Source organism: Hippocampus comes, unplaced genomic scaffold (genome assembly GCF_001891065.2).
Source record: "Hippocampus comes isolate QL1 unplaced genomic scaffold, H_comes_QL1_v1.1 scaffold326, whole genome shotgun sequence".
NCBI classification, from domain to species: Eukaryota; Metazoa; Chordata; class Actinopteri; order Syngnathiformes; family Syngnathidae; genus Hippocampus; species Hippocampus comes.
In genome coordinates this window covers 301,315-324,716 of record NW_017805930.1, presented here as the reverse complement: position 1 = coordinate 324,716, position 23,402 = coordinate 301,315, and the positions used below count along the sequence as shown (strand labels likewise).

Genomic DNA, 23,402 nt, shown 5'->3' with positions numbered 1-23,402 from the left:
TGCCACGAGACAGCCAAGCAATCTGCCAAACTGAATCCGCAGGGGATCACCGTACTCCCCGATACTAGGAATAGTTAAGGAAAAATTATCATCCAAATGAGAACAAACTTAAATAACAAGCGTCAAATGAAACAAAAGCTGCGTTACAACTTAAGTCATTTGGTTATTAGAAAGTGTAATCCTTCTACAGTGACAAATATCAAACAATATTTTTAAAAGCAAAAATATTTGCCACATTGACATTTGTCTAAACAGTAAATAAATGCTCAAATGCCGAGGAACCGATTTATGTAACACTCATTTTCGAGTTACAAATCTGAAAATGTGCTAATTTTTGTCCCCCGTTCAAATGTAATGCAGTCAAGATCAAAAGTCATGAAGGGGAAAAAAAACAACTTGGATATTTAGGAGAATTATTTAGGATATTAGATATTTAGGATACTGTATTAGAAGAAAATGTACACATTTTGGTTTTAAATAAGTTTGTGACATTCTTTCATTGCAATACCCCAAAGATCAAGACTGACCCTTTTGGAGCACTCAAAAGTCAAGGTACACTGTACTTGCATACAAGCAATTAAAAAGTCAATTTTCCTTCATATGTCCCCTTTAAATATGACTGTTTTCAACCGATTTATGTAACACTCATTTTCGAGTTACAAATCTGAAAATGTGCTAATTTTTGTCCCCCGTTCAAATGTAATGCAGTCAAGATCAAAAGTCATGAAGGGGAAAAAAAACAACTTGGATATTTAGGAGAATTATTTAGGATATTAGATATTTAGGATACTGTATTAGAAGAAAATGTACACATTTTGGTTTTAAATAAGTTTGTGACATTCTTTCATTGCAATACCCCAAAGATCAAGACTGACCCTTTTGGAGCACTCAAAAGTCAAGGTACACTGTACTTGCATACAAGCAATTAAAAAGTCAATTTTCCTTCATATGTCCCCTTTAAATATGACTGTTTTCATATCAGTGCTTATCTTTAGTTACCTGCAAAAAAAAAAAAAACAAACAAAACGCAAAAGCTATACCTAAATAAAACCAAGTATCACTAAACCAACTAAAACGTTGAGTTGTTCCAACTGTCTTTATGCTGTGATGATAGGTCTCTTCGTAAAGACTGGAGTTTCCTTGGTGAAGTGTGTGCACGTGTGTTTTTATAAGTGCCCCCACGCCTCAGGCGATGGGAACTGGTCCACCTCCCCCACCTCGTTGCACAGTACATCCCCAAGCGTGAACGCCAGCTTGTAGCGCAGGCGAACCTTTTCCTGAAAATACGCGAACAACTTGCGTCAGCAAAAAATGGAGCTAGTGTGAGCCTCTCTGTATTGGCGAGTAATGTGACATTGGCGCGTGTGGGGTTGACTCACCTTTGTTGGATTGGCTAGCAGCATGATCTGCGTAATGGAGGCCGGAGGTAGGATGGGGTTAAACGCGGCCAATTCTGTTCCTGAAGGAGGCTGTAGCTTCACCTTCATTGACTGGAACAGGAGGAGAAAAAAAAGATGGTTCACTGAAAAGAAAAAAAAAAACCACTTTCGGTGCTTTAAGATTATGTGTTGTATGCAAAAATTTTGCCATATTTGGCCTTCGGGTGAAATTTCTGGATGAACCCAAAATGAACGACAGCAAATCGCCCCTACATGTTTAGAATTGGGTATTGATAACAATAGATGAGACCATATCACTACTTTTATATTCGCAGAAGCTCCTTCCTTCACTTCAAAAATAGTTTCTTGGCAACACGATGCCAGAACATGGCGCCACAGCACTACTTTTGTTAGGTAGGGCTTAGGCGCCATCTTGTGGCATTTTAGGACATTTCAAAAAAAGTACAAAAGCAGCAAAAGTTTTTCAGTGAATCATGAACGATTGGTTCTCTAAATTGTCACTAGGTGTAATTGTGAGCGCGGTTGTTTGTTTGTCTATGTGTGCCCTGCGATTGGCTGACAACCAGTTCAGGATGTACCCCGCCTGCCGCACGAAGTCAGCTGGGATTGGCTCCAGCATGCCCGCAACCCTTGTGAGGTTAAGCGAATTAGAAAATGGATGAATGGATAGGTTAAAAAAAAAACATCTGTGAATAGGCGAACACATTATAGAAAAAATTATATAAAACGTCGCCAGTCCACACAAGTGTATTACTTTTGGTACAGCAGCTTGCAGTACCACCCCATGAACAGGGAGTGGCGCTGTGTTAAGCATGGACACCACCATGACCAACACGTCAGGCCTGCCAGGGGGAGAATCGGAAGCAAAGTTGAGCAGAACCCGAACACCGTCCTTGTCGTAGGCGGTAACCGGCAGCACTTTACCTACAATAAGAAGGGCACGTTAGCCAGTCGGAAGCCAGCGGATATGACAAACAGCTAATGAGATGCAAAAATCGTTAGCGAAACTTTCCATGGCAATTCACGTCAATTTTCCCAAAGTGAATGTGAACTTGAGTATTGTTTGGGAAAAAAATATATTTGAGCGTAATCCTCACTGGGTCTGATGGCGTCCAGAGGAACGTGTACGTTGCTTAGGGACATCTGCGCAGTTCTGGCGGGGCTTCCCTGGACGGCAGGGTGGGCCGGGGACAGGGAGCGGAATAGCGGGCTACCCGGGACGGAGGCCAGGTTCTGGGCTTTGGCGTGGCTCAGGGCAGGAGAGACGGGCAGAGCACCCTGGATGAGAGATGCTGGAGAGGGGGAGCTCGACCCGGCCGCGGGGGGAGGAACCACCGTGGGTCCCCCAAAACTTCCCATTGGCGTGCCACTGGAAAATGTGCAAAGTCACACTATATATTCAGCACTGTTTGATATAATAAAATATCTTCAAATTGCTACTAATAAAGTCGTAAAAATACTTTTATAATATTGTAGTAAAAATATGATTATCTCCATTTTATTGGAGGCTATATTCTAAGAATCAGGAAATAATGTGGCCTTTACACAAAAAGTAAACTGACTCAAAATGAAAAGCGTTTCAAGCAATTCTCTATGGTACATTTAAAATAGCCTGTTGTTACGTTTTAATTTAAATGTATACTTCCATGAACTAGAACCAAAGTAGAATGCTGATGTTAAGCTCAAAATTAATCGTTACACCGCTCAACAAATTTTTGCAGACGCACGTAAACTAGATGAATTTTTTTTTTTTGCACAGATTCCGAATCCGCCCTTTTTTCTTCTTTCTTAGCATCAGGCTATCATACTAATATTATAACAATATGTACCACAGTGTTATATTTAACAATACTTATGAATGAAGGGTTAGCTTCAGCAACATGCGGAATTTTTTATTTATTTATTTTTTTACGAAACGCCAGCGATAAATTCTAATGCATGGTCAAATCCGTATTGCACAAGCTTTTCCTAAAAAAAAAAAAAAAAGTAAAGACATTTTTTAAATGAGTGTCAAAAATACATTTCAGGACCCATAAAGCCATCTCTTGATCATAATTTGCTGTTGACCAGTGTTATTTACTATTTTACTCTACAAAGTTAAAGTGGCAATATTACCAGAATTAAAATAGAAATATGACCCAAAATCCTTTAAATACTTTACAACTTCCAACAAAAAAGCGGTGTTTTATGAGAATAGTGTGGTAATCGCAAAAGGGACAAAAAAACTTCATTTCCACAATAAAAAAAGTTAAATAAGTCTGAATAAAATAGACACAGAAATAAAAAGTTGTCGTTTTTTTTTTTTTAACACAATTTTAGGAGTTTTAAAAACAAACATAATAAAGCAGTACTTCTTAGTATGGCACCTCTTATGATTGGGGAAGCCCATGAGAGCCAGGTCTTGAAGGTTCTGGAGTGAGGGAAAGTCAGGTTCTGCTGGGGGCAAGAATGCAGCTGGACCGCCAAACAAATCCGTACTTGTCGCAGGGGCCTGAAGACAGATAAAAGCCTCTGAGCATTCGTTCTGCATACTTTTTTCCTTACTAGGAAGGCAAGTCAGCGCGCCAGTACAACAACCGTGTCTTACTCATCAAAGGGTTTGTTGCACGAAACAAGCCTGGTTAAGTGTTTCAAGGGCAGCACAGTCGCTGACGAGTAAGCTACTTGTAGACTGGAAGGGCCAAAGTGGCATGAGTAATGGTAAAAAAATGTTCAGAGTGAATCCCGGTTGTTCTCCTAGTGCACTGTCAAGTGAGGACAAAGAGTAGACTAGTACAGGACCACCATCATCTCCTATTGTGTGCTTAAGCTAACCAGAGTACTTGTGACTCATCAAGATATTGTACCTGCAAGGAACTCCACTGATTGGATGCCTTGTTTGGATTTGCTTTGGACTGGTTGCTCAGTAATGCGGGGTGGTCATCAGTTAGTCCTGCGGGATGTACAAAATGCTTTTATTTACATTTTTTTTTTGGCTTTGTACTCAAGGGAAGTATTTGAGTGAGTACCTAATGACAGCAGCTCATGATCAAGAAGCGAGAGTGCGTCGGAGGCCGCGTCAGGCGGAGGGTGACCCGGGCTGCCGCACAGAGCGGCCAGCGGGCCCGGCAGCTGATTGGGAGGCGGCGGCAGGGCCGGGAAGGATGAGTCGCCCAAGATGTCGGAGAGAGCGCCCGACAGCGGGACGGGGGCCGGCGCCACCGCCGCTGGCCCAGGAAGACTCGGCGGGTCCGTGACGGTCAAGTCGATGAGTGTGTCGGTTGTCTCTGGCAGATCTGGGGGACAAACACGGTAAGATGTGGATGGCTTGAGAGTGCAGGTGTGTTTTTTTTTTCTATGGTCCATGTTTGTGTGTGCGTGCACTTTTGAGTGTTTTTTTACACGTGGGTGTGTTGGTTGTTGATTGTCCTTTGTGTGTGCCGTGCGTTTGTGTGTTTAGTGTATGCTTGTGTGTGCTGGAGTGGAAATTTTATCATTTACGGCACAGGTGTCAAAGTCAAGGCCCGGGGGCCAGATCTGGCCCACCACATCATTTTACGTGGCCCTCGAAAGCAAATCAAGCGTGTCAAGTTCCATGATGCTTGCTAAAGTCTGAACCAAAATTTCAAATTGTCACATGTAATCCACAATAACAGTCATTATTCTTGACTTCTGATTTTAAAACTAGTTATCCATCCATTTGTTGTGCACTGTGTATGTAATATGTGGAGGTGATTAAACATTTACATGGTTTCCCAAAATTCGTAACGACCCTCCAAAGGAAACCGTAACTACAATGTGGCCCGCGACAAAAATGAGTTTGACACCCCTGATTTACGGCGTTAACTTGTATCACGTTATCCCGCTATCTGTAAGCGTTGCTATGCAAGCTCGTTGCCGTGCAAGTTTGTGGTTTTCCTGTGCTTTTGACACCGTAGATGCAAAAACAGGATGAGCTGCAAACAGATGTCAAGACGGACGCACCCTCCCCATCTGACGCTCATGTTTTTGAACGGTCGAATGTGTATGACCGATGACAATTAAGTATTGCATCATGTAACCATATTGGCAACGCGTTGAAAGTTTGTTTTACACTTTGACATACAGTTTAAGAAAAAAAATTGTATTGCTTGGGCAGCCGCTCCATCACAGATCTGTGAATGGTGTTTTCTCCATGAACTGTAACTGAAATAAATGTGTATATTTTTTTGTTGTTATGTATTTGTGTGTGTGTTCGCGCTGAATTCTCTGACCGCTGCGTGTGTGTCCACGAGGCTCCTGGCTGTCTCCGTTGACAGCCAACCCCTCCACTATTTTCTTGTAGGAGTTGATGACTCTGGAAAGGTCGTCGCTAGCCTGCAGGATGTCACCTGAGCATAATAAGCCATTCATTCATTCTTCGTTAAGAATTTATCGATTGTGTGGAATTGATGATTGGTTCATTACGTGGAGCGCATCACTTGACTGAGTCTCAACTCGATTTCTGCACTTCCATCAGATAAAAATAAATAAATAAATAAATCGACAAACCTAAACTGGTGTCGTTGTCCTCTGCCTCAGTGGCCATTTTGAAAGCGGCCCGTCTCAGCTGATCACAGCGATCGCACAGTTCCTAAGGCAGCGAAGAACGATTTTTTTTTTTTCCGAGCAACGCTTTTCGGTCTAACTGTGACACATTTGATTCAAAACACCGACCTTCATAATCTCCTTGTCGGACTCCGATGAGGCGTCTTTGTCGTAGTGGGAGAGCATCTCGGACAAGAGCTTGACGTTGATGTTGACCTCCTCCAGCGTGTTGTTGCGCTTTGACACCTTCTGCACGCGCACCTCATCCTGGGGGGAGTAAAAAGAATAAGATGCTCACCAGCCTGCCTGGTAACAAAACAGTGTTTCTCAAACCTTTATTCATCCAAGGCGACTTGATTGTTAAACCCCCCCGGCACACCACCAAACATAAATGTCACAATATGCACGAATAGTGAAATAATAGTGAGGATGATGTGGAATCAGCGGCCCGGTGGGCCAGTGGTTCGCGCGTCGACCTCACAGTGCAGAGGTACCGGGTTCAATTCCAGCTCCGGCCTCCCTGTGTGGAGTTTGCATGTTCTCCCCGGGCCTGTGTGGGTTTTCTCCGGGTACTCCGGTTTCCTCCCACATTCCAAAAACATGCATGGCAGGCTGATTGAACACTCTAAATTGTCCCTCGGTGTGAGTGTGTGCGTGGATTGTTGTTTGTCTCTGTGTGCCCTGCGATTGGCTGGCAACCCGTTCAGGGTGTTCCCAGCCTACTGCCCCAAGACAGCTGGGATAGGCTACAGCACCCCCCGCGACCCTTGTGAGGATTAAGCGGATCGGAAAATGGATGGATGTGGAATCAATTAGATATACTATGTCAAGTCTTTCCATCTCTGGCTGTTACCACGGTAACCAGGTTTCACGTCCAGTTTGGCGGTACATAAACACTAAGATAATGACATGTAACATTTCAAAAATAAAATATTCCGCTATGTGACAAGACTGGGAAGTGTCTCACCTCTTTCACCATATTTTTGATTAACCTGTTGGCCTCCTGGAGGTCTTCTGGGTTTTTGCTGCGGAGAAGCTCAGCAAGGAGCTGCGGACATTGCATTCAAGCAAACACAAACAAGGCTTGTTTGGAAATACATCCGACAAGTTTGTACAAATCTTCACTGCTGAAAACATGCGCGACAACTACACCGTACTCACTCCACCACCAACACTGTCCCAAAACCCGAATGACATTCCCCCCTCAAAAAAAAAAAAAAAAAACCCTTGCAGACCTTCCCCATGTCCTCGTTGTCGAACACTGGGTGTTTCGGCCGTGTGGGCGGAGAGGGAATCAAAGTCCGGTCCGGCGGCAACTCTGGATCTCGGGTCACCAGCCCTGTGGGAAGAGTGTTGGCATAAACAAAGACAGGAAGAGGGAAAAAAAAAATGCTGATCCAAAATCATGCCAAAGCAAACCTTGTCTTCTCAGTGTTTGGTAGGCTTCATTTATCTTGGGCTCATTGGGGAAGGCGACGGTCCAGCTGTACAGCATTTCAACAATCTTTCTCTTCACCTTCTCAGGTGCACTGTCGCCCATGTACTGCAAATCGACAAAATGGAGCACGCAATCAGCCACTGTTTATTTTTTTGTCATAGGTTTTGACAGGTGTGTCAGGATTTAGAGTTGCAGCATAATCAAGAAGAGGCAGTGAAGATTCCCAACGCAGCTCTATTGATCGTCATCTTTCCCAAACAGTAGAGAGAATATTTGTATTCTACTATACAGCACTGTTTGTTAAAGTATCAGTTATTTGAAGGTTTAGAATTACTTTACCATTGAGGCTAATGTCGGTTAGCCCATCTATGGCGTTTCACATTATACAGCTCCGGAAAAATTAAGACGAAAAAGCCAGTTGATGAGTTTCTCTGATTTTGATGTTTGTTTTTCTTTCATTCTTTACTGACAACATCACTCGCAATAGAGGTAAGATCGGGCGGCCCGAGCCAGAGCCCGACCTGAGTCGGGCCTAAAATGTCAATCATTGCTTCGGGTTTGGGTCGGGTCGGGCCGGGCTTCTCTCTCGCTGACTTTTTTTTTTTTTAATAAATATACCGTATGTTTAGTGCGCTGAGGCTTTTCGAGGCCGTGAATAGTTTTGCCCACGAGAGACCGTGGTTCCCAAAAAAACAGAAGTCGCCTCATCACAACACATACTGTACTAAACTCTTGCAACTCTTAAAAAAAATCTGTCAATGATGGAAAATTGTCGGTTAATGTACCCTCTTCAGAAACAGAAATATAAAAGATGTAAATGTTTATACAGTCTTGTTTAACTTTGATTTCGTTACAAAAGACAGGCTTTAATTTGTTATCATAAATCACCCCTCCTCCTCCCGAGTCCTCACAAATAAAATGAAATTTCGGGTTTGCTTCGGGCTCGGGCCTGCAAATCAAGTTAATTGGTCGGGCTCGGGCCGGGTCGGGCTTTAATACCCGCGGGCCGGGTCGGGCTGGATTTTTTAGGCCCGATCGTACCTCTAACTCCCAATTACAAATACAATCAAACCTCAGTTTTCTCACCAAATTGGATTTCGACCAGAAAATTCGAGATTTTTACGCCTCGGATTACGACCGAAAACCGGTTTAGACCAAACTGAGCATACCCGAATACGCCACTCAACTCCTCTCGGCTTCTTTCAACGTTCATTGTGAGCAGACGTGTTTGTTGTGATTTACGCAAATCTGACTGTTTTTATGTTATTTCTGCATAGTGTATTAGCCCCTAAAATAAATAATAAATGGTCAAAAACTTCACATATGTCAATACTGTATTGAAATATACAATGTGTAATGCTCTTTTATTTTGTGTGTCAGTTTTACGTTAAACTTCATGGCGGAAGTGACAAAGAGCTTGAAGTGAGTAGGCTTTGCCTCATATTTGGAGAGCTGTGCAGGCAAGCCATCTTTTCATTTCCTTAAAGTGAAGTAATACGGCGGTCTACTGTTTCTTGACAGTGTGTGAGAAAAGGCGCGAAGGAAAACTCCTTAAAGTGTTGAAATAGGTTTAGATGTGTTTGAACTGTATGGGAGGGGCAATACTACTAAACACATTTTATGTTTTTGTTCAATGGTCCCTTTATTTATTATTTATTTCCGCTTCGCGCTCTCAGGACCGGATTGGATTATCCGAGATAAACGGAGGGCACTGTACGGCACTTAAGACAACTTACCTTTGGAGACACAACTTTAATCAGCTCGTTTAAAAATCGGTATTTCCCAACTTCGTTATGAAACCTGCTCCCACAGTTCTTCATGCACGCCTCTAACACCTACGCACACAATCAATAAATTCACACAGATCAAGTTGTTTCTGCTACAATGAAGATTTTTTTCTTTCTTCTTACTGTAAGTGCCTGAAGAGCTTCCCATTCTTGTGGTGAGTGGATCTTATGGACCAGTAGTGGGATTGCAATTTGGGGGCTGCAAAAGAAAATTCCAAATGATATTTTTCCCCTAAGGGATGATGATAATAATAATAATAACAATAATAATAATAATAATAATAATGACGTGTTGTAAATATAAAACAAACCCTTCCAGTTCTTTGTTGACTTGGTCACAGAAGCCAATGATGTACTCCCAGTCCTCTTGTCTGTTTGTTGGATGGGTGGCTTTATCTGATACACAATTACATTTTCACACAATTACATATTGATCATCACTCCAATCACACCATTCAAATCTTGTGTCAATTCAACAGACTTAACACACTGAAAAGACACTACATTTTAAGACCTCCACCCAGATGACTGAAAAATGATGTACATATCGACCAGTCACGACCACAATGCCGTCGAAAGTGCCGGAAAGCAGTGCTGACAACTACTGTATGAAATAACTGACTGTGTCGTAACGCTGGCATTGGAAATTGCACAACTACAAGTGTCTTTTAATTTATAAATTTGCAAAAATCACTCACTGAGCCAGGATTCAAGCGACTCTCCTTCCTGATACGCCATAGTAATCAAAACATCGCGAGATGTCACGAGCGTGTAAACGAGAGTCGCGTAAAATGCCATTCTAATACCATATAAAGTAAAACAAAAAACATACAGTAAAATACAAATTTAAAATACAGTATTGTTTAATTTGTATTCATATTGAAATTTAGAAAAATAGATGGTCTTTTTTTTGAGAAGGCAGCTGCACGAGCTACTAAACTGAGTGTTGTCGGGGTACTGACATTTTCAACATGGCGACTTCCATTTCTGGACTTTTAAAACCTTGGACACCCAGGTAATGTCGCATTTTATAACTATAAACGAGATAAGTAATGAATGAAGCATTAAGTTTTTACATCCATCCATTATCAAGGACAGTTACATGGACAGAGTAGAGAAATTCCGTTGCATCGTTAAATTCCTGTTCAAGGTAGACTGGGTTTATGCCTGATTTTTTTTGTACCTGTAATTGCGTTTTTTTTTTTGCTTTCCTCGCATACATTTGTATATTTGTTTGAACATGACCACTATATGTTAAGTCCAATAATATCTTGAACTTCACGTTTGTGCTGATAGTCTTATACTCTCCCCATCATTACACATACGAATTTCCAGTATTATTAACTTGATGATGATACCAATAGACTTCATATAACTAAAATGCATTACAAATTGTTATGACTGTCTGATAAGATGACTATGAATGAATGTTTTGTGTTTCCAGGGTCTTGGCGATGCGATGGAGCAGATACAATCCATACTATCTGGAGCCAGAGGTGAGGAAAGAGGTTTATGACAAACCAGAGACGGAACTCAGCGATGAGGAGAAGGAAGAGCAGTCGCTGAAGGCTCTCAGACCCATCAAGGCGGCCACGAACAGCGTCACCAGCTCAGTTTTCCATGATCCTGTCATCAGGTATCTCGAATACATCCTAGAATGTTTCAATAACCAGAGATGGCAAAACTATACTTAAGTAAAAGTGCTTATTTTGTTTGACTTGATGGAGACTCAAACTAAAGTCATTGGAAAAGTAGTTACTTTAGAATGGATACCTAAAAAAAAATATACTGAAGTACAATAATTATGTTTTTAAACTTGGCTACTTCCCACCACTGTCCGTATTACACACGGACGCACTGTGGAGTTGTTGATTGTTTTGTCTTTGGTTTTCCAGTAAGTTCATCAACATGATGATGAAGCATGGAAACAAAGTTTTGGCAAGGGAGATCATGACAGAGGTACGAACACATTGGTATTTACTCACAACTTCAGAGTCTTCAGTAGATGGCAGACTGAGGAGGCCTTTCACTGTGGTAGTTTTTTCAAGTCCGTTGAAAATGTGCCTGCTCCTTTCACAGACATTGGAGCTTATTAAAAGGAAACAGGTGGAGAAGTACCACAAAGCTCCAGAGGGAAAGAGAGAGGAGATTGAGTGCAACCCTTATGCTATCTTTCATCAAGCTTTAGACAACTGTAAGCCTGTCGTTGGTCTCACCAGCATCCAGAAAGGTGGAAAGTACTACCAGGTCAGTTTCAGTTGCATAAAACAAATTAACTAATAAAATCTTCTATTTTTGTTCATAAATATCAGATCCCCACACCGACCCTCATATACAGAGGAAGTAAATGATACCAAATTCACCAGACGCCACATAAAAGCTTCAAATAAAACCATTTTGAAAATGAAAATAAACCACCATTCTTTTGTCATTCAGGTGCCGGTGCCACTTACAGACAACAGGCGACGCTTCCTTGCCATGAAATGGATGATCACAGAGTGCAGGGAAAATAAGCACCGGCGTACACACATGTATGAAAAACTCTCTCAGGAACTGATGGCAGCTTCCATGAAGGAAGGCAATGTCTTCAAGAAGAAGATCGAGCTCCACAAGATGGCCGAAGCCAACAGAGCATACGCGCATTACCGCTGGTGGTAGAAGTGCAGAGGACTGGGGGGGGGGAAAAAAAAACAACTGTCTTCTTCACATTGAAAGGTGACATATGGCACCTTTTGTAAATAATAAACTTGAAAAAACTCAAGGGCTGAAGAGTTATGAACTACAGGGATGGCTCGGTTCATCACAATAGTGTAGAAAAGCACAAAATGTGTTTAAAATATATTCAACATAATTCATACCTACACCTATTTTCAAGCTGGCTGTCAAATCAACCCCCCCACCCCCCACCCTCTTCTCCATGAGGCGCACACCGACAAGGTGTTCCGAAGCAACTGCGCCAGCAGTTCTCAAACATGTTTAATGTATTTAAAAATAATTTAAAAAACTATTCAAATTAATTGTGGGGAATCTGAATAAAAGGGGACATATATCACTTTGAAAAAGTCAGACCCATATCAAAACTTTTTTTGTAATCCAAGATTTTATTGGAACAAATACAAAATACAATAACAGTATACACATATTAATCTCCCCTTGAATAAAACCATAACAGCTATACACACTCCTTATTTACCAGCTGGCAGAACTGCAATGCATCTCTTTAATGATAAACTAGCTCTCAAAACTGCAACAGATATTTCTATTTCCTTCACCATTTGTCACACATCTGAAAACGGGTCAGACCAACTTTGATCTGATCAGGAATATCCCAACTTTAACTTTGAAATGTTTTCTCATGAAAAGGAGTTCCTTCAAGATAAATAAAACTACAATAAATAAATAAAAAGAATAACCAAGGAGGCTGTGTGACCGAACCTCAGGAATTTCACTCTCAGGATCGATTGCACATTTTTGATGTCCATCATGAAAATTGCTGGTGTATCCCCCCCCCCCCCAAAAAAAAACCCACACCCCCTTTGCCACATTCAGTCTGCAATTTCACTATAGTAATATCTGTGCGCCGTGCCGCTGAGCACCCAGCCCCCCGCCCTGAATTCCAGGATCTCCAGCAGCAGCAGGCGGGCCATGGAGGTGAGACCCTCCTGGAGCAGGAAGCCATCGCGCAGCAGGTAGAAAAGCTCATCCATGCGCTGGCTGCTGGACTTCTCCAACTGCTCCCCGATGCGGTGGAGCTGCAGCACCAGACAGTCCACCTGAGTGAGGGAGGATGCACCGAAGCTGGAGGTGAGTACAGTGCTATGACATGCAAAAATCTACGAATAATTGTCATGGCATTTTGATGCTGTAAGAAGGCAGCAAAGCAATGAAAACAGGATCATATAGCATCAACACCACACATAAAACATGAACATAATCATGAACCAATGTTACATAGACGACTGAATTCAGGCAGTTAAATTATTCAACACAAACAGGCCACATTCATACCTTATCAAGCATACTAGCCTAAATAGAGAATGGTCTTGCTCACCTCCTCCTCATTCGTCAGAGCATCGGGTTGCGCCAGCCTCATCAGACAGTCGTACACGGGATGGACCAGCGCCACCATGGGCATGTTGTTCACCTGCGCAGCATAACAAAAATTACAATTAAACAGGATGCTTTGAAAAACGTGCATACTTGCATATGGGGACCGGCGTGCTACCAAAACAAACATGAACTAATAGCTCCTGCTGACCTTTACTTTGGCCCGATTAAAAGCTTCTATTCTCTTACAACACTATTACGACTTTCGAGAATTCTGTTCTTGAGACTTACGATCGCAAGAACATAATGGTAGTGGTTGTGAAACTTTGATTTTTATGTTGTAATATTAAAACTACTTTGGAAAATTACAACTTTATTCTTGGAAGACTGACTTTTTATCCCAACAGATTTGTTCTTGCAAATCACTTTATCCCTTTGACAACATATGAATTTTCAGTTGTAAAATTATGAACGCTTTTAATTGCTATGGAGTTTAGGGGTATAGAAGAGAAAGTTTTCTCCTTGTGTGGTGCAGATACAATGAAATTTGGGCGCAACGCCGAAAAACAGATAGTTTAGGGTGTTTGCATGCTCACTTTGAGGTAGTCGTAGATGTTACAGATGAAAGTGACGAAGCAGACCCACTCCTGCAGGGAACGAGCTCGAGTCCCCTCGCGTTCCTTGAACTCCTGCTGGAGCCTGTTCAGTAAGTTCCTCCTGAACACACTGCCGTTGTTCTGCTTGGCCTCCGCCTGAGCCACAAATGAGATTTTCATTAGAGAATGCAAATCAAAATGCTTCACCCCTTATAGATGCTCGGTACTTGCTGCCACTGAATTTGGAGAAAACTTTTTTTTTTTTTTTTTTGGTCAAATATTTGGATTGACCTTTTCCATGTATGGGAGACAACAATAATAAAAACAAACCTTTCGAACAAGAAACCAACAGGTGAAACAAAGAAAAGAACATCCAATGGAAATTGCCGTACTCCACCCAAACACACCACTCAATCGCACACTCTTACCACACAACATTCCAATAAATTTTGACATGCTGTTAATTGAATAACAATAATAAAAATGTCAAATATCAGGATACATAAACTAGGAGGGGTCGGGGGGACAAATCAGTCGGTCATTGGTCCTCTGCATCAATATGCAAGGTTTTGTGGAAGGTCTGAAGGGAACCTTTGAAGGAAAATCTGATCTTGAATTGACCTCTTAATGTGAACATGTTTATTACATCACAAGATTGCCTGGTCATGGGTGGAAAAAAAAAGATTTTCAGATGAAAACAGTTGCAGCAATTGTGTAAATAAACACACCGCTGGCCACTGATAGCAACTCCTGACATCGCAAGCACCTGCGCAATAGTGTAGCAAATGCGTCCTGCCTCCTTGCTGAACACCTGGTCCTTCAGTGACTGATCCACAATGATGTTGGACACCTTCTCCAGATTCACTGAGCCTGGATCTGGAGGATGATTAACATATTTGAAACCATTGACACACTTTTGGGAATTTTCATGTATTGAACTGACCTTTCAAGGCTGTTTTGAGCAACATTTGCGTTTGCAGGTCAAATGACTGGATCCTGTAGTCTTCGGGAGAGTTTTCCATAGCTGCAGAGAACACCACTGAATGCGATCACAAACTCTACTTCCGAAAGCCTTTACTCTATTGGGATTTTTGTTTTGTATTCCACTATATAAACATTATATAAGGAATTTAAATGTGCTTCTGTGTGCCTGTGCTTGTGAAATGGTAAGTCCACAGTATAAACAAAAACTAAATACAAACTCCTACCTAAACTATTTAGCAGGCATAGACAACAATAGCTCCAAAATCCTGTGGTGTCATCAAGTTGGCTGCAGAGCGCAAGGATTAACATGTGTAAACTCGGGTCACATTAACGTCGCAGTGCGTTAAATAAAGAGGTTATTAATCCCCCAAAAAGCACGTTTAGCCGATTAAGAAATCAGTTCCTGGCAGTCGGGTAAAAAAAAGTGTTTGTTTTTACATTTAAAACGAACGTGATGCTAGCAAGCTAGCTTCTGTACTCATAGTCAACAAGTAGAAGTTAAGTTTTAACGCAAGAAGAGTTACATGTTGAGTAATGAAAACATCTGGTTTATATTACTTACATTTTGGAAATGCTACGCGAATCGTAACGTGAATTGAAGAGTCTTCGCGTTTTCACTTGCATAGGTATGGCGTGCTGAAGGCATTCAAAGATGAAATATAGCTACAAGAGTGTATATGTCCACTAGCATAGGTAAGCGTAGTCTTTCTAAGATACAATAACAACACAAGATAATTCCCCATCACAGGGTTGGTCAATGAGAGAAATTCGTCGTTGCCGCCTTGGGGTGAGAAGATCCCCCTTCTCCTTCAAATTATGTTTGGTCTTAGCATTTTTTGTACGTATTAGAAGTTGATTATCTTACTATAGCGTCATTTTAAACACATTTTTCATTTATGGTTAGAGAAGTGTCTGAGGTAGAGCCCAACCACACTCATTAGTGGCGGCTGTGTCTCTATTGTAATTATTATTATTTTAATTCACAACATGTTCAATTTTACAATTCAATAACATTTACTTTGTCGATATATCAAACTAGAAAACATAAAAATATATTCGATTAATCAGCTGTATTTATTATTTTAAAGCACATTCATACTGTGGAACGTCATCTCCAGGAAGTGGTTGTAACAGTCAATGGCGGAAACCGTATTCGTTTGACTTGTTCAAGTCAGAGTTCGACGTCTATGCCGAGCATTTTAGGCGTATTTTTCAAAAACGCCAACGCATTTAGCCAAGTAAGTTATTGACTGCACTGGTTATTACTGTTGTATTCCTCCTCGCGAAATGTTCTCGTTGTTAGCTTAGCTTTTAGCAAAGTCCTACAACATGCCCTCTACTGCCGGCTTTGTTTACAATATAATTCTCGCGTTACAAATTTCAGAACCATGACAGTTTCTCCATTTGCCGAATACGAAATGTAAAATTCTTGTTTGATTACGTGGAGAATCAACCAAGAATTTAAAAATGTTCTCTTATTTCTAAGGGGGGCTTGGAAATGGGAGGTAAAGACTTGGGTATTTCATTTCAAAATTTGAGAATTCTTACTTGATTTTAGACGAATGACTCAGCACAAGTCCACTCCTGCAAATTCTTAAATGGGAGTTATTTCGTCGGAAACTAATATCAGTTTTTCCATAACTGTCATGTGCGATGACACCAACAGTACAATGTTGTACTGTTGTACTATACAATACAATACATTGTACAATATAATTCTCTGTTCGTCTGTTTTAACAGGTAGCAGAAACCTTGGCAACATGGTGGGCTATGACCCCCGGGCACAGAAGTTACCGCTTCGTGCCCAGGAGGCAGCCCTGGCGGGGTCGGCTGCTGGCATGGTCACCCGAGCCGTCATCAGCCCTTTGGATGTCATTAAAATTCGATTTCAGGTAGTGTGACATGGAGTTGTCACATTATCCATCCATACATCTTCTATCGTGTTTGTCTTCATTATGGTTGTGGGGCGGATTTGGACTAGTTACCAGTCCCATGGCAAATCCGAACAATTGGGGGCTCTTATAAAATGAATATTGTTTTTATGATATCAATATTACTTTCTCTTGCAGCTTCAGATTGAGAGTGTGTCTTCTACAACCCCAGGAGGGAAGTACTGGGGATTACTTCAGGCGGCACGTTGCATTCGCACAGAGGAGGGCCTCGCTGCTTTTTGGAAGGGCCATGTTCCCGCACAGTTGCTCTCCATCTGCTATGGAGCAGTGCAGGTACAACCTCCCCTCTGCTTTTTAAACACTCACGGAGCATCAACACATACAAACAGAGCTTACAAAAATACTCAAAGTCATTCAGCCTTTTAGCAAAGTTGCCTAAGTCACTGTCAGAGCCATTATCCACAAATGGAGAAAAGTGGAAACAGTGACAAATATTCCCAGTAGTGGTCAACAAGCTAAAATTCTTCCTAGAATAAAAGCCAAAGAATTCCAGACCACGCCGGCTTCAGTTTGTGTCAGCGTTCACAACTGCACCATAAGAAAGACACTGGCTGAAAATGGCATCCATGGGAGAGTTCCCAGACGAAAACCACTGCTGTCCAAAATTCAACCAAAAGGCTTGTCTCGCATTCGCCAAAAGACATCTTGTTGATCCTCAAGAGTTTTGGAAAAATATTCTGTGGATGAGTCAAAAATTGAATTTTTTGAAAGATATGTGACCTGTTATGGCTGGGGTAAAAATGGCTCAGTATTTGATAAAAAGAACATTATGCCAACAGTGAAGCCTAGTGATGGCCGTGTGATGCTCTGTTGCTGCTTTTTTTTTTCTTTAACTGATCTAGTCACAGAAACGTCAACATGATAAAGACAATTATGCTGTGAGGCTAGCAATGTGTTCCACACTAAGGGTGCCCTCTGCTCAACTCTAAATATGGTCTTGCCTGTAAAACTGTAAAAAAAAACATTAAAAAACTGATTAAAGAAAAAGGGGTACTGCAAATTAATTTAATTTCTATTTGTCTTAGTACATTTTGTGTGTGATTAAAAACTGGTAATATTTTGTGTTGCAGTTTACTACTTTTGAGTTTCTGACCAAGGCAGTGCACGACACTACGCCCTTTGACAGCCAGACATCCGGAGTGCACTTTCTGTGCGGAGGCTTGGCCGCCTGCTCTGCCACGGTGACGTGTCAGCCTCTGGACACGCTCAGGACGCGCTTTGCCGCCCAGGGAGAACCCAAGGTGGGAAACGAATTGGACACAACGTTCAAACCTGGCCACCCTTTCTGACGAGTTGATTGCGGGGATATCTTGTAAGGTGACCCTCCAAGAGTGAAGTTGGAAAATGGCATTTTACGAGAATCAATTTGCAGAAAAGGGGACATTTGCTATTTTATTATACCCTGCTGAAAATAGTGAAAATACACTATTCATTGATGAGACTCCTCAACTCACTATGTGGATATGTGGGTGGGTTGTGTGTTTGCAGTTGTACAAGAACCTGACAGACGGTGTGCGTACAATGTGGCGCTCGGAGGGCGTGCTGACATTCTACCGCGGCCTCTCGCCAGTGCTCATCGCTGTGTTTCCTTACGCCGGCATGCAGTTCTTCTTCTACAACGTCTTCAAAAGGCTGCTGGCGCCACCTCCGTCCGCTGGCAAATCGAGAGGTCAGTGCACTCATTCAGGCTTTTAGTTTAAAATAGATGTTTTGTTTTTTTTTCTCCTCCAGGCGGCAGTGTTGCCACTCTGACCAATCACGTTTGTGCGTCTGCTGTCTTTTTACGTTGAAGAAAGCCTCAGGAGTATTGTGTGTGGCAGTGCAGCCGGAATGATTAGCAAAACAGTCACATACCCGTTGGACCTGTTTAAGAAGAGACTACAAGTTGGAGGTTTTGAGGAGGCCAGAATTCAGTTTGGACAGGTCAGCTGCTTATTTGTGTCCTTTTATTAATGTTTAACTCTCTTTTCATCCGATTTTCAGGTCCAGCTAAAACTAGCCTAATTTGAGGGGCAGGTGTTTTCATATGCATTCAAAGTGCCATGTGGTTTATTATTTGGGGGTTTCAAAAAAGTACAACAATGTTTGAAAATGTCTTGTACAGGAACAAATGAAATAACTTAGTGATAGAAATAACTGGCAAGGTACAAAAACAGTATAAGATCAAATAAACGCAATGTCAAACAAATACTGTACTTAAATCGGGGTGTCAAACTCTTTTTAGTCGCGATAATAGTAAGTTTATACACATGATTTGCTTTTGCGGGCCACATAAAATGACCTGGCGGGCCGGATCTGGCCCCCGGGCCTTGAGTTTGACACCAGTGACTTAACTAGTGATGTAACTGATCAGAGGTTATTCCCCCCCCCCAAAATGCTTCCAGGTGCGACGTTACCGAGGCTTAGCAGACTGTGTGGCGCAGATCTCCAGAGAGGAGGGCGTACGAGGCTTCTTTAAAGGCCTCTCTCCCAGCCTGCTCAAGGCGGCCCTGTCCACCGGCCTCACATTCTTCTGCTACGAATTGTTCCTCAATGCGTTCCGAGACCTCAAAGACCTCAATGGACGTGCGGCGGCAAGATAGCTAAGGTGGGCGGGAAGTAGTCACAGCCACTTCCTGTTGAGTTTACAAAATGGAGGTTGCATGCTACATGGAAAACATTTATTTATTCTATTATGTCTTTCGGAGAATACTCTGATGGGTTTATTTTGATATTAAACAGAACTTTGCACATCTGAACCATTGACTCCAATCATTCTGTGTGTTGGTGTCTTGATTTAGAAGTTTTTTTTGGTTCTTTGTTTACTCACGCATGAGCTATCAGAAACTCCGCCGCTAGATGGCAAAGCAGTTCAAGCCTACAACATATACGGTGCTCAGAAAAATTTAAGGACATTTGGCCTTTAGGTGAAATATCAGGACGAGCCTAAAATGCATTCAAACCTTCACAGGTGAACTTAATGTGACCTTCTCGAAGCTTTTGAATGCACATGTCCAGCTGTCAAATGTTTCAGTAAATTTTGCAGAAGTTGCTGTTTATGTTCTGTTACATATACAGTACGTTTTTTGATTTTGTCATATGAGCGCAACAATAACGAAGCACTCCTATTAATGCAACAAGAATTTATTTCATTGACTTTACACAATAGGAAACCCAATAACAGAATGAGGTGAAAGTGATTCAAGCTGCTCAAATGATTGAAGTAGCAAAAGTAAACAGAGAAGTGGGTATCACGTTGAAGAATATGCGAAAAACACAACATTCAATTTGCCCAAATTCAAAAGTCATGCAAAGTACGCCACGGCTTACACAAGTACTATGATCAACACACATACAAAATAGATTGTGCGTCCATAGAAATACACAACAGTCAATTAGCATGACAGCACCTGAAGATTGATTTTTTTTTTTTTTTAAAATACAAGTTTTTACAGGATAATTACTGTGAAGCCCTCACATATGGGAACGGAGAGCCACGCTTACAATGCACATTTCAGCTGTTTATGTCAGGAGAACAGTAAAACACAATGAAGCTGCGGTCAATCACCACTCACGCAGACTCGCTGATTTCATGAATAACCTAAGCAGGCCCCGCCTCTTAAAGCCACATGCATGGACACAGAGACTTCAATATGTACAGTACTTTCTTTGCATTTTAGGACAGCAATTAGTTTTACTTTTTTAGGGGGTGTGGGTTTCAAATATATTTACAATGTGTTGAAAAAGTGTTTCAATATGTTCAAGTGTGTGGGAGTTTTTATGTGCACCATAGATTTTATGAGGTGGGTCTGGAACACATCACTGCGATAAAAGTAGCACTTTACCACCATCTAGTGGTATCATGGTGCCAAGGAACTTAGTTGACATGAGTTGAGGAGCTTCATTTCGACAAAAGTAGTGTTTGGTTCCAAGGAACTACGTTCAAGTGAGTTGAGGAGCTTTATTTAGACAAAAGTGTAGTGGTTTGATGCTATCTTGTGGTATATGTGTTCAGAGGAACTATGTTGCATTGAGTTAAGGGGCTTCAAATGGACAAAAGTAATGCTTTGGCGCCATCTGGTGTCGACGGTAACCATTTTAGGGGGTGTTCTGCTCGGTCCCTACTTTCTTGCAAATACTGGGGTTCATGGTATTTATAGCCCCATCCCCCCAAAGTCATACTAGTGAAGTGACACAGACACACGTGTCAATCACGATGCCAGCTCATGAAGCAAAACAAGTGTCCACCAGATGTGCATCATGTGACTCCATCACAACAGACGTGAGCACCCAGACCCTGAGCTTGTCTCTTGAGCTTTTTTTTTTTCTTTTCTGAAATTTAAATTATTTGTAAGGAATGTATGCTACACTTAACAGGGCCAAGAGTGCTGAACAGTGCTTCGGGCTTGTGTATTTCCCTCTTGGCAACCTACAGGAAGCCTCGCTAGGCTCTGTGGCAGGTGTGGGAGCTGAGACCGCCGTCATGCCGAAAACCGCCTTCAGCCAGCCGAGGGGCCGTCACGGGATGCGACATCCTCGACTCTTCATTCGGGCTGCGAGCCTGAGTTCCAGGAGAAGAAGCTGGGAAGTTTGAAAAGGGAATCCCGCCGTCCCTGCGGGTCGGGCAGAGTCAGGGTCTCTGGGGCCGACTTCTTGCGGGGGCGGTCCTTGGGCACGGTGAGGAACTCAGGTGCCTCGGTAGAGAGTGGCGTGGAGGGGGCACTGTTGGGCCCGCTTCGGGTACTGCAGGGCAGCGGCGTCTCGCTGATGGCGATGGTCGGCGGGAAGGTGCCGATCTTCAGGTTGGTGGCTTCCTGAGTGGCGCGCTCGTACTCTCGCACCTCCTCCATGCTCATGTCTGCCGTCGGGGACACAGGCAGTCACGTGATACTATTCAAAGGGTCGTTTTTATCACCAATCACGTTGTGTGGAAAATTTCTTATTTTCTTTTTTAAACCAAAAAATGAAATCATAAAAAAGGTGAAGTTGCAAGGATGTGGTGGTCCACTGTAATCTGTTGCAGCGCCCCCAAGAACATCAGTATTCCTTTTTAAATGTGTTTTCTCCTTAGAAAAGTACAAGTATAGATTATTGTACACGATAAAAAAAAAAAAAAATCAACAAAAACAGAAATTGGGCGTGATGTGATTTTTATCTGACGGGTAATAGCTGAAACAGAAGGAAATTTCACATTTAAAAATCTGTGTAGCCCCACTTCAGCCCATCCAGCATTTTATTGGATGTTGTAAATTATTTCGTCAGCCCCACTATGTATCGGTTAAGCCCTTTTTTTTCCCCCTGGCGGGGGAAAAAAAAATCCCGCCTGTCCCTGGTTAACTTCCTGAAAGAAACGTCTAATTTCCGTCGCTGACTCTTTGTCGTCCCGATGTGAGTCGATTCATGCAAGGTTTGCCACTCACCAATCCATTCATCCACCCAGGCAAAGGCCTGCTTGTGTCCCAAGAGCAGAACATCTCGTATGACCTGAGCACAAATGCCACAAATGAAGAAAACAGTCAAGAGACGCTTCAAGGATGTGTGGTAGGAATCGCATTGAGTGCTTTCATTTGACTCTTTACAGCTGAGGGTACTTCATGCCCCCAACATTTTGTCTTCACTCCCGAGCTTGGACGTTGATTCATGAGTCCAATATCCGCAGCCTTTTGCGAGTAATGTATGAAATTGTATTTGATTTTTTTTTTTGGAATGTTCTCATGCTGACCTTGTGTACGAATTGCTCCACGCGTGTCTGCAGGCCCCACACTTCAAATTTGACGCTGACCAGCTTGTAGGAGCACATGATGGGATCCTGCGTGTCTATCCAGCCTTCCTGCAGGAGTCCACGCTCGGTCTTCTTGGACTTGAAATAGCGCAAATCCTATATGAGACCGAGACAAAAAGCACATATTCATTCATTCAAATCATGTAACATGAACTTTCGGCATATCACTCAGCGTGTGGCGGGCCTTTCATATCCCAACCACCGCTATCCATACCATAATTATAGAAACCGTCATCTACACAAAAATGCAATAGAACAAAACATAACTGTAAAGGTTCAAAAAAACAATATTTCTCTTAAAACATGAGGAAGCCCCCTCTAACTCTGACTAACCAAACAGAGTACAGGAAAATGCTGACTTCATCAAGGGCCAGCTCACTGGGAAACGCAGTTGACGCAACTGACGAGAATGGATTGTTGGGAGTAAATTAATACACTTTCATGGAACAAATAGGAATAGTTTTGCTTGTAAATGTAGGCCAGTGCTTCGGATCGTGTTCAAGGTTTGCGGCTGATCTAGGTATTAAATTCAAATTCCTAACTTGTAGCACTCACACACGCACACACACACATGTGGATCTCTGGAAAGCAGGTCCACACGCTTGACAGGCGGGCCTTCATTACTACCTTTGCGTACATTAATCAGCGGTCCCTCCGGACTCATTATGCTATTGCGCTCATTTGTCTCGGGCTTCACTGTTGAACTGCGGCTAACGCTCCGTCCCCGCAGAGCCAGCCGGTGGCATGCCAGGCCTGCCGCGTATGCTAAGTGCCGCTTTAGCAAGCAAGTATAAAGGAGATTGGCGATATTGGTTAGAGAATTTTGGTAGAGATTTTAGCAAGCATCATGAAAGGTTACATCTTTGATTTGCTTTCATGGGCCAGATCTGGC

At 42.3% G+C, this 23,402-nt stretch overlaps 5 protein-coding genes across 8 annotated transcripts in view; 2 read left to right on the top strand and 3 right to left on the bottom strand.

Moving 5' to 3' along the window:
- Nucleotides 1-686: 686 nt before the first annotated feature.
- On the bottom strand, nucleotides 687-9,955 carry gga3b (golgi associated, gamma adaptin ear containing, ARF binding protein 3b). Of its 2 annotated transcripts, none has more exons than XM_019889778.1 (17): nucleotides 9,869-9,955; nucleotides 9,482-9,566; nucleotides 9,294-9,369; nucleotides 9,120-9,218; nucleotides 7,365-7,488; nucleotides 7,181-7,284; nucleotides 6,913-6,993; nucleotides 6,075-6,212; nucleotides 5,910-5,991; nucleotides 5,633-5,749; nucleotides 4,409-4,675; nucleotides 4,247-4,332; nucleotides 3,767-3,891; nucleotides 2,498-2,769; nucleotides 2,155-2,324; nucleotides 1,380-1,490; nucleotides 687-1,277 (listed from the first exon to the last, which is right to left on the bottom strand). In XM_019889778.1, exons 1-17 carry the CDS (start codon nucleotides 9,906-9,908, stop codon nucleotides 1,167-1,169), a joined length of 2,088 nt encoding a protein of 695 aa, XP_019745337.1. In that variant the 5' UTR covers nucleotides 9,909-9,955; the 3' UTR covers nucleotides 687-1,166. The 2 variants fall into 2 exon arrangements, with proteins under 2 accessions (XP_019745337.1, XP_019745338.1); XM_019889779.1 differs by having other exon boundaries at nucleotides 2,498-2,766.
- Nucleotides 9,956-10,077: 122 nt separating this feature from the next.
- Nucleotides 10,078-11,931, top strand: mrps7 (mitochondrial ribosomal protein S7). The gene is made up of 5 exons (XM_019889783.1): nucleotides 10,078-10,185; nucleotides 10,615-10,806; nucleotides 11,066-11,129; nucleotides 11,250-11,417; nucleotides 11,607-11,931. Exons 1-5 carry the CDS (start codon nucleotides 10,142-10,144, stop codon nucleotides 11,826-11,828), a joined length of 690 nt encoding a protein of 229 aa, XP_019745342.1. The 5' UTR covers nucleotides 10,078-10,141; the 3' UTR covers nucleotides 11,829-11,931.
- A 319-nt stretch (nucleotides 11,932-12,250) lies between these two features.
- Nucleotides 12,251-15,517, bottom strand: mif4gdb (MIF4G domain containing b). Of its 2 annotated transcripts, XM_019889781.1 has the most exons (7): nucleotides 15,360-15,517; nucleotides 15,022-15,083; nucleotides 14,757-14,837; nucleotides 14,580-14,689; nucleotides 13,814-13,969; nucleotides 13,222-13,314; nucleotides 12,251-12,943 (listed from the first exon to the last, which is right to left on the bottom strand). In XM_019889781.1, the coding sequence occupies exons 1-7, from the start codon at nucleotides 15,419-15,421 to the stop codon at nucleotides 12,716-12,718; spliced, it is 792 nt and encodes a 263-aa protein (XP_019745340.1). In that variant the 5' UTR covers nucleotides 15,422-15,517; the 3' UTR covers nucleotides 12,251-12,715. The 2 variants fall into 2 exon arrangements, with proteins under 2 accessions (XP_019745340.1, XP_019745341.1); XM_019889782.1 differs by lacking the exon at nucleotides 15,022-15,083 and having other exon boundaries at nucleotides 15,360-15,473.
- Nucleotides 15,518-15,905: 388 nt separating this feature from the next.
- Nucleotides 15,906-19,487, top strand: slc25a19 (solute carrier family 25 member 19). Its single transcript, XM_019889736.1, has 7 exons — nucleotides 15,906-16,035; nucleotides 16,538-16,689; nucleotides 16,867-17,022; nucleotides 17,820-17,990; nucleotides 18,238-18,418; nucleotides 18,542-18,672; nucleotides 19,134-19,487. Exons 2-7 carry the CDS (start codon nucleotides 16,558-16,560, stop codon nucleotides 19,329-19,331), a joined length of 969 nt encoding a protein of 322 aa, XP_019745295.1. The 5' UTR covers nucleotides 15,906-16,035; nucleotides 16,538-16,557; the 3' UTR covers nucleotides 19,332-19,487.
- A 658-nt stretch (nucleotides 19,488-20,145) lies between these two features.
- The window catches only part of pitpnc1a (phosphatidylinositol transfer protein cytoplasmic 1a), a 42,906-nt gene continuing 39,649 nt past the window's right edge, over nucleotides 20,146-23,402 (bottom strand). For both annotated transcript variants that reach the window (XM_019889919.1, XM_019889920.1), the window contains exons 7-9: nucleotides 22,451-22,606; nucleotides 22,149-22,212; nucleotides 20,146-21,586 (exon numbers count right to left, since the gene is read on the bottom strand). In XM_019889919.1, the coding sequence (XP_019745478.1) occupies nucleotides 21,273-21,586; nucleotides 22,149-22,212; nucleotides 22,451-22,606 (534 nt within the window). In that variant the 3' untranslated portion in view covers nucleotides 20,146-21,272. The remainder of the gene's footprint in view (nucleotides 21,587-22,148; nucleotides 22,213-22,450; nucleotides 22,607-23,402) is intronic.

Bases quoted from the DNA above. Each gene is read 5' to 3' on its own strand.
- gga3b (XM_019889778.1), bottom strand. From the start codon at position 9,908: ATGGCGTATCAGGAAGGAGAGTCGCTTGAATCCTGGCTCA. The intron at 4,676-5,632 runs GTCAGAGAATTC...TTTGTCCCCCAG, and splicing joins TCGTGGACACACACGCAGCG to ATCTGCCAGAGACAACCGAC. The intron at 3,892-4,246 runs GTACAATATCTT...ATCTGTCTTCAG, and splicing joins ATCAGTGGAGTTCCTTGCAG to GCCCCTGCGACAAGTACGGA.
- mrps7 (XM_019889783.1), top strand. From the start codon at position 10,142: ATGGCGACTTCCATTTCTGGACTTTTAAAACCTTGGACACCCAG. The intron at 10,807-11,065 runs GTATCTCGAATA...TTGGTTTTCCAG, and splicing joins TTCCATGATCCTGTCATCAG to TAAGTTCATCAACATGATGA. The intron at 11,418-11,606 runs GTCAGTTTCAGT...TTTGTCATTCAG, and splicing joins AAGGTGGAAAGTACTACCAG to GTGCCGGTGCCACTTACAGA.
- mif4gdb (XM_019889781.1), bottom strand. From the start codon at position 15,421: ATGCAAGTGAAAACGCGAAGACTCTTCAATTCACGTTACGATTCGCGT. The intron at 14,838-15,021 runs GTAGGAGTTTGT...TGTTCTCTGCAG, and splicing joins ATGCCTGCTAAATAGTTTAG to CTATGGAAAACTCTCCCGAA. The intron at 12,944-13,221 runs GTGAGCAAGACC...TCCCTCACTCAG, and splicing joins CTCTGACGAATGAGGAGGAG to GTGGACTGTCTGGTGCTGCA.
- slc25a19 (XM_019889736.1), top strand. From the start codon at position 16,558: ATGGTGGGCTATGACCCCCGGGCACAGAAGTTACCGCTTCGTGCCCAG. The intron at 16,690-16,866 runs GTAGTGTGACAT...TTTCTCTTGCAG, and splicing joins TCATTAAAATTCGATTTCAG to CTTCAGATTGAGAGTGTGTC. The intron at 17,991-18,237 runs GTGGGAAACGAA...GTGTGTTTGCAG, and splicing joins CCGCCCAGGGAGAACCCAAG to TTGTACAAGAACCTGACAGA.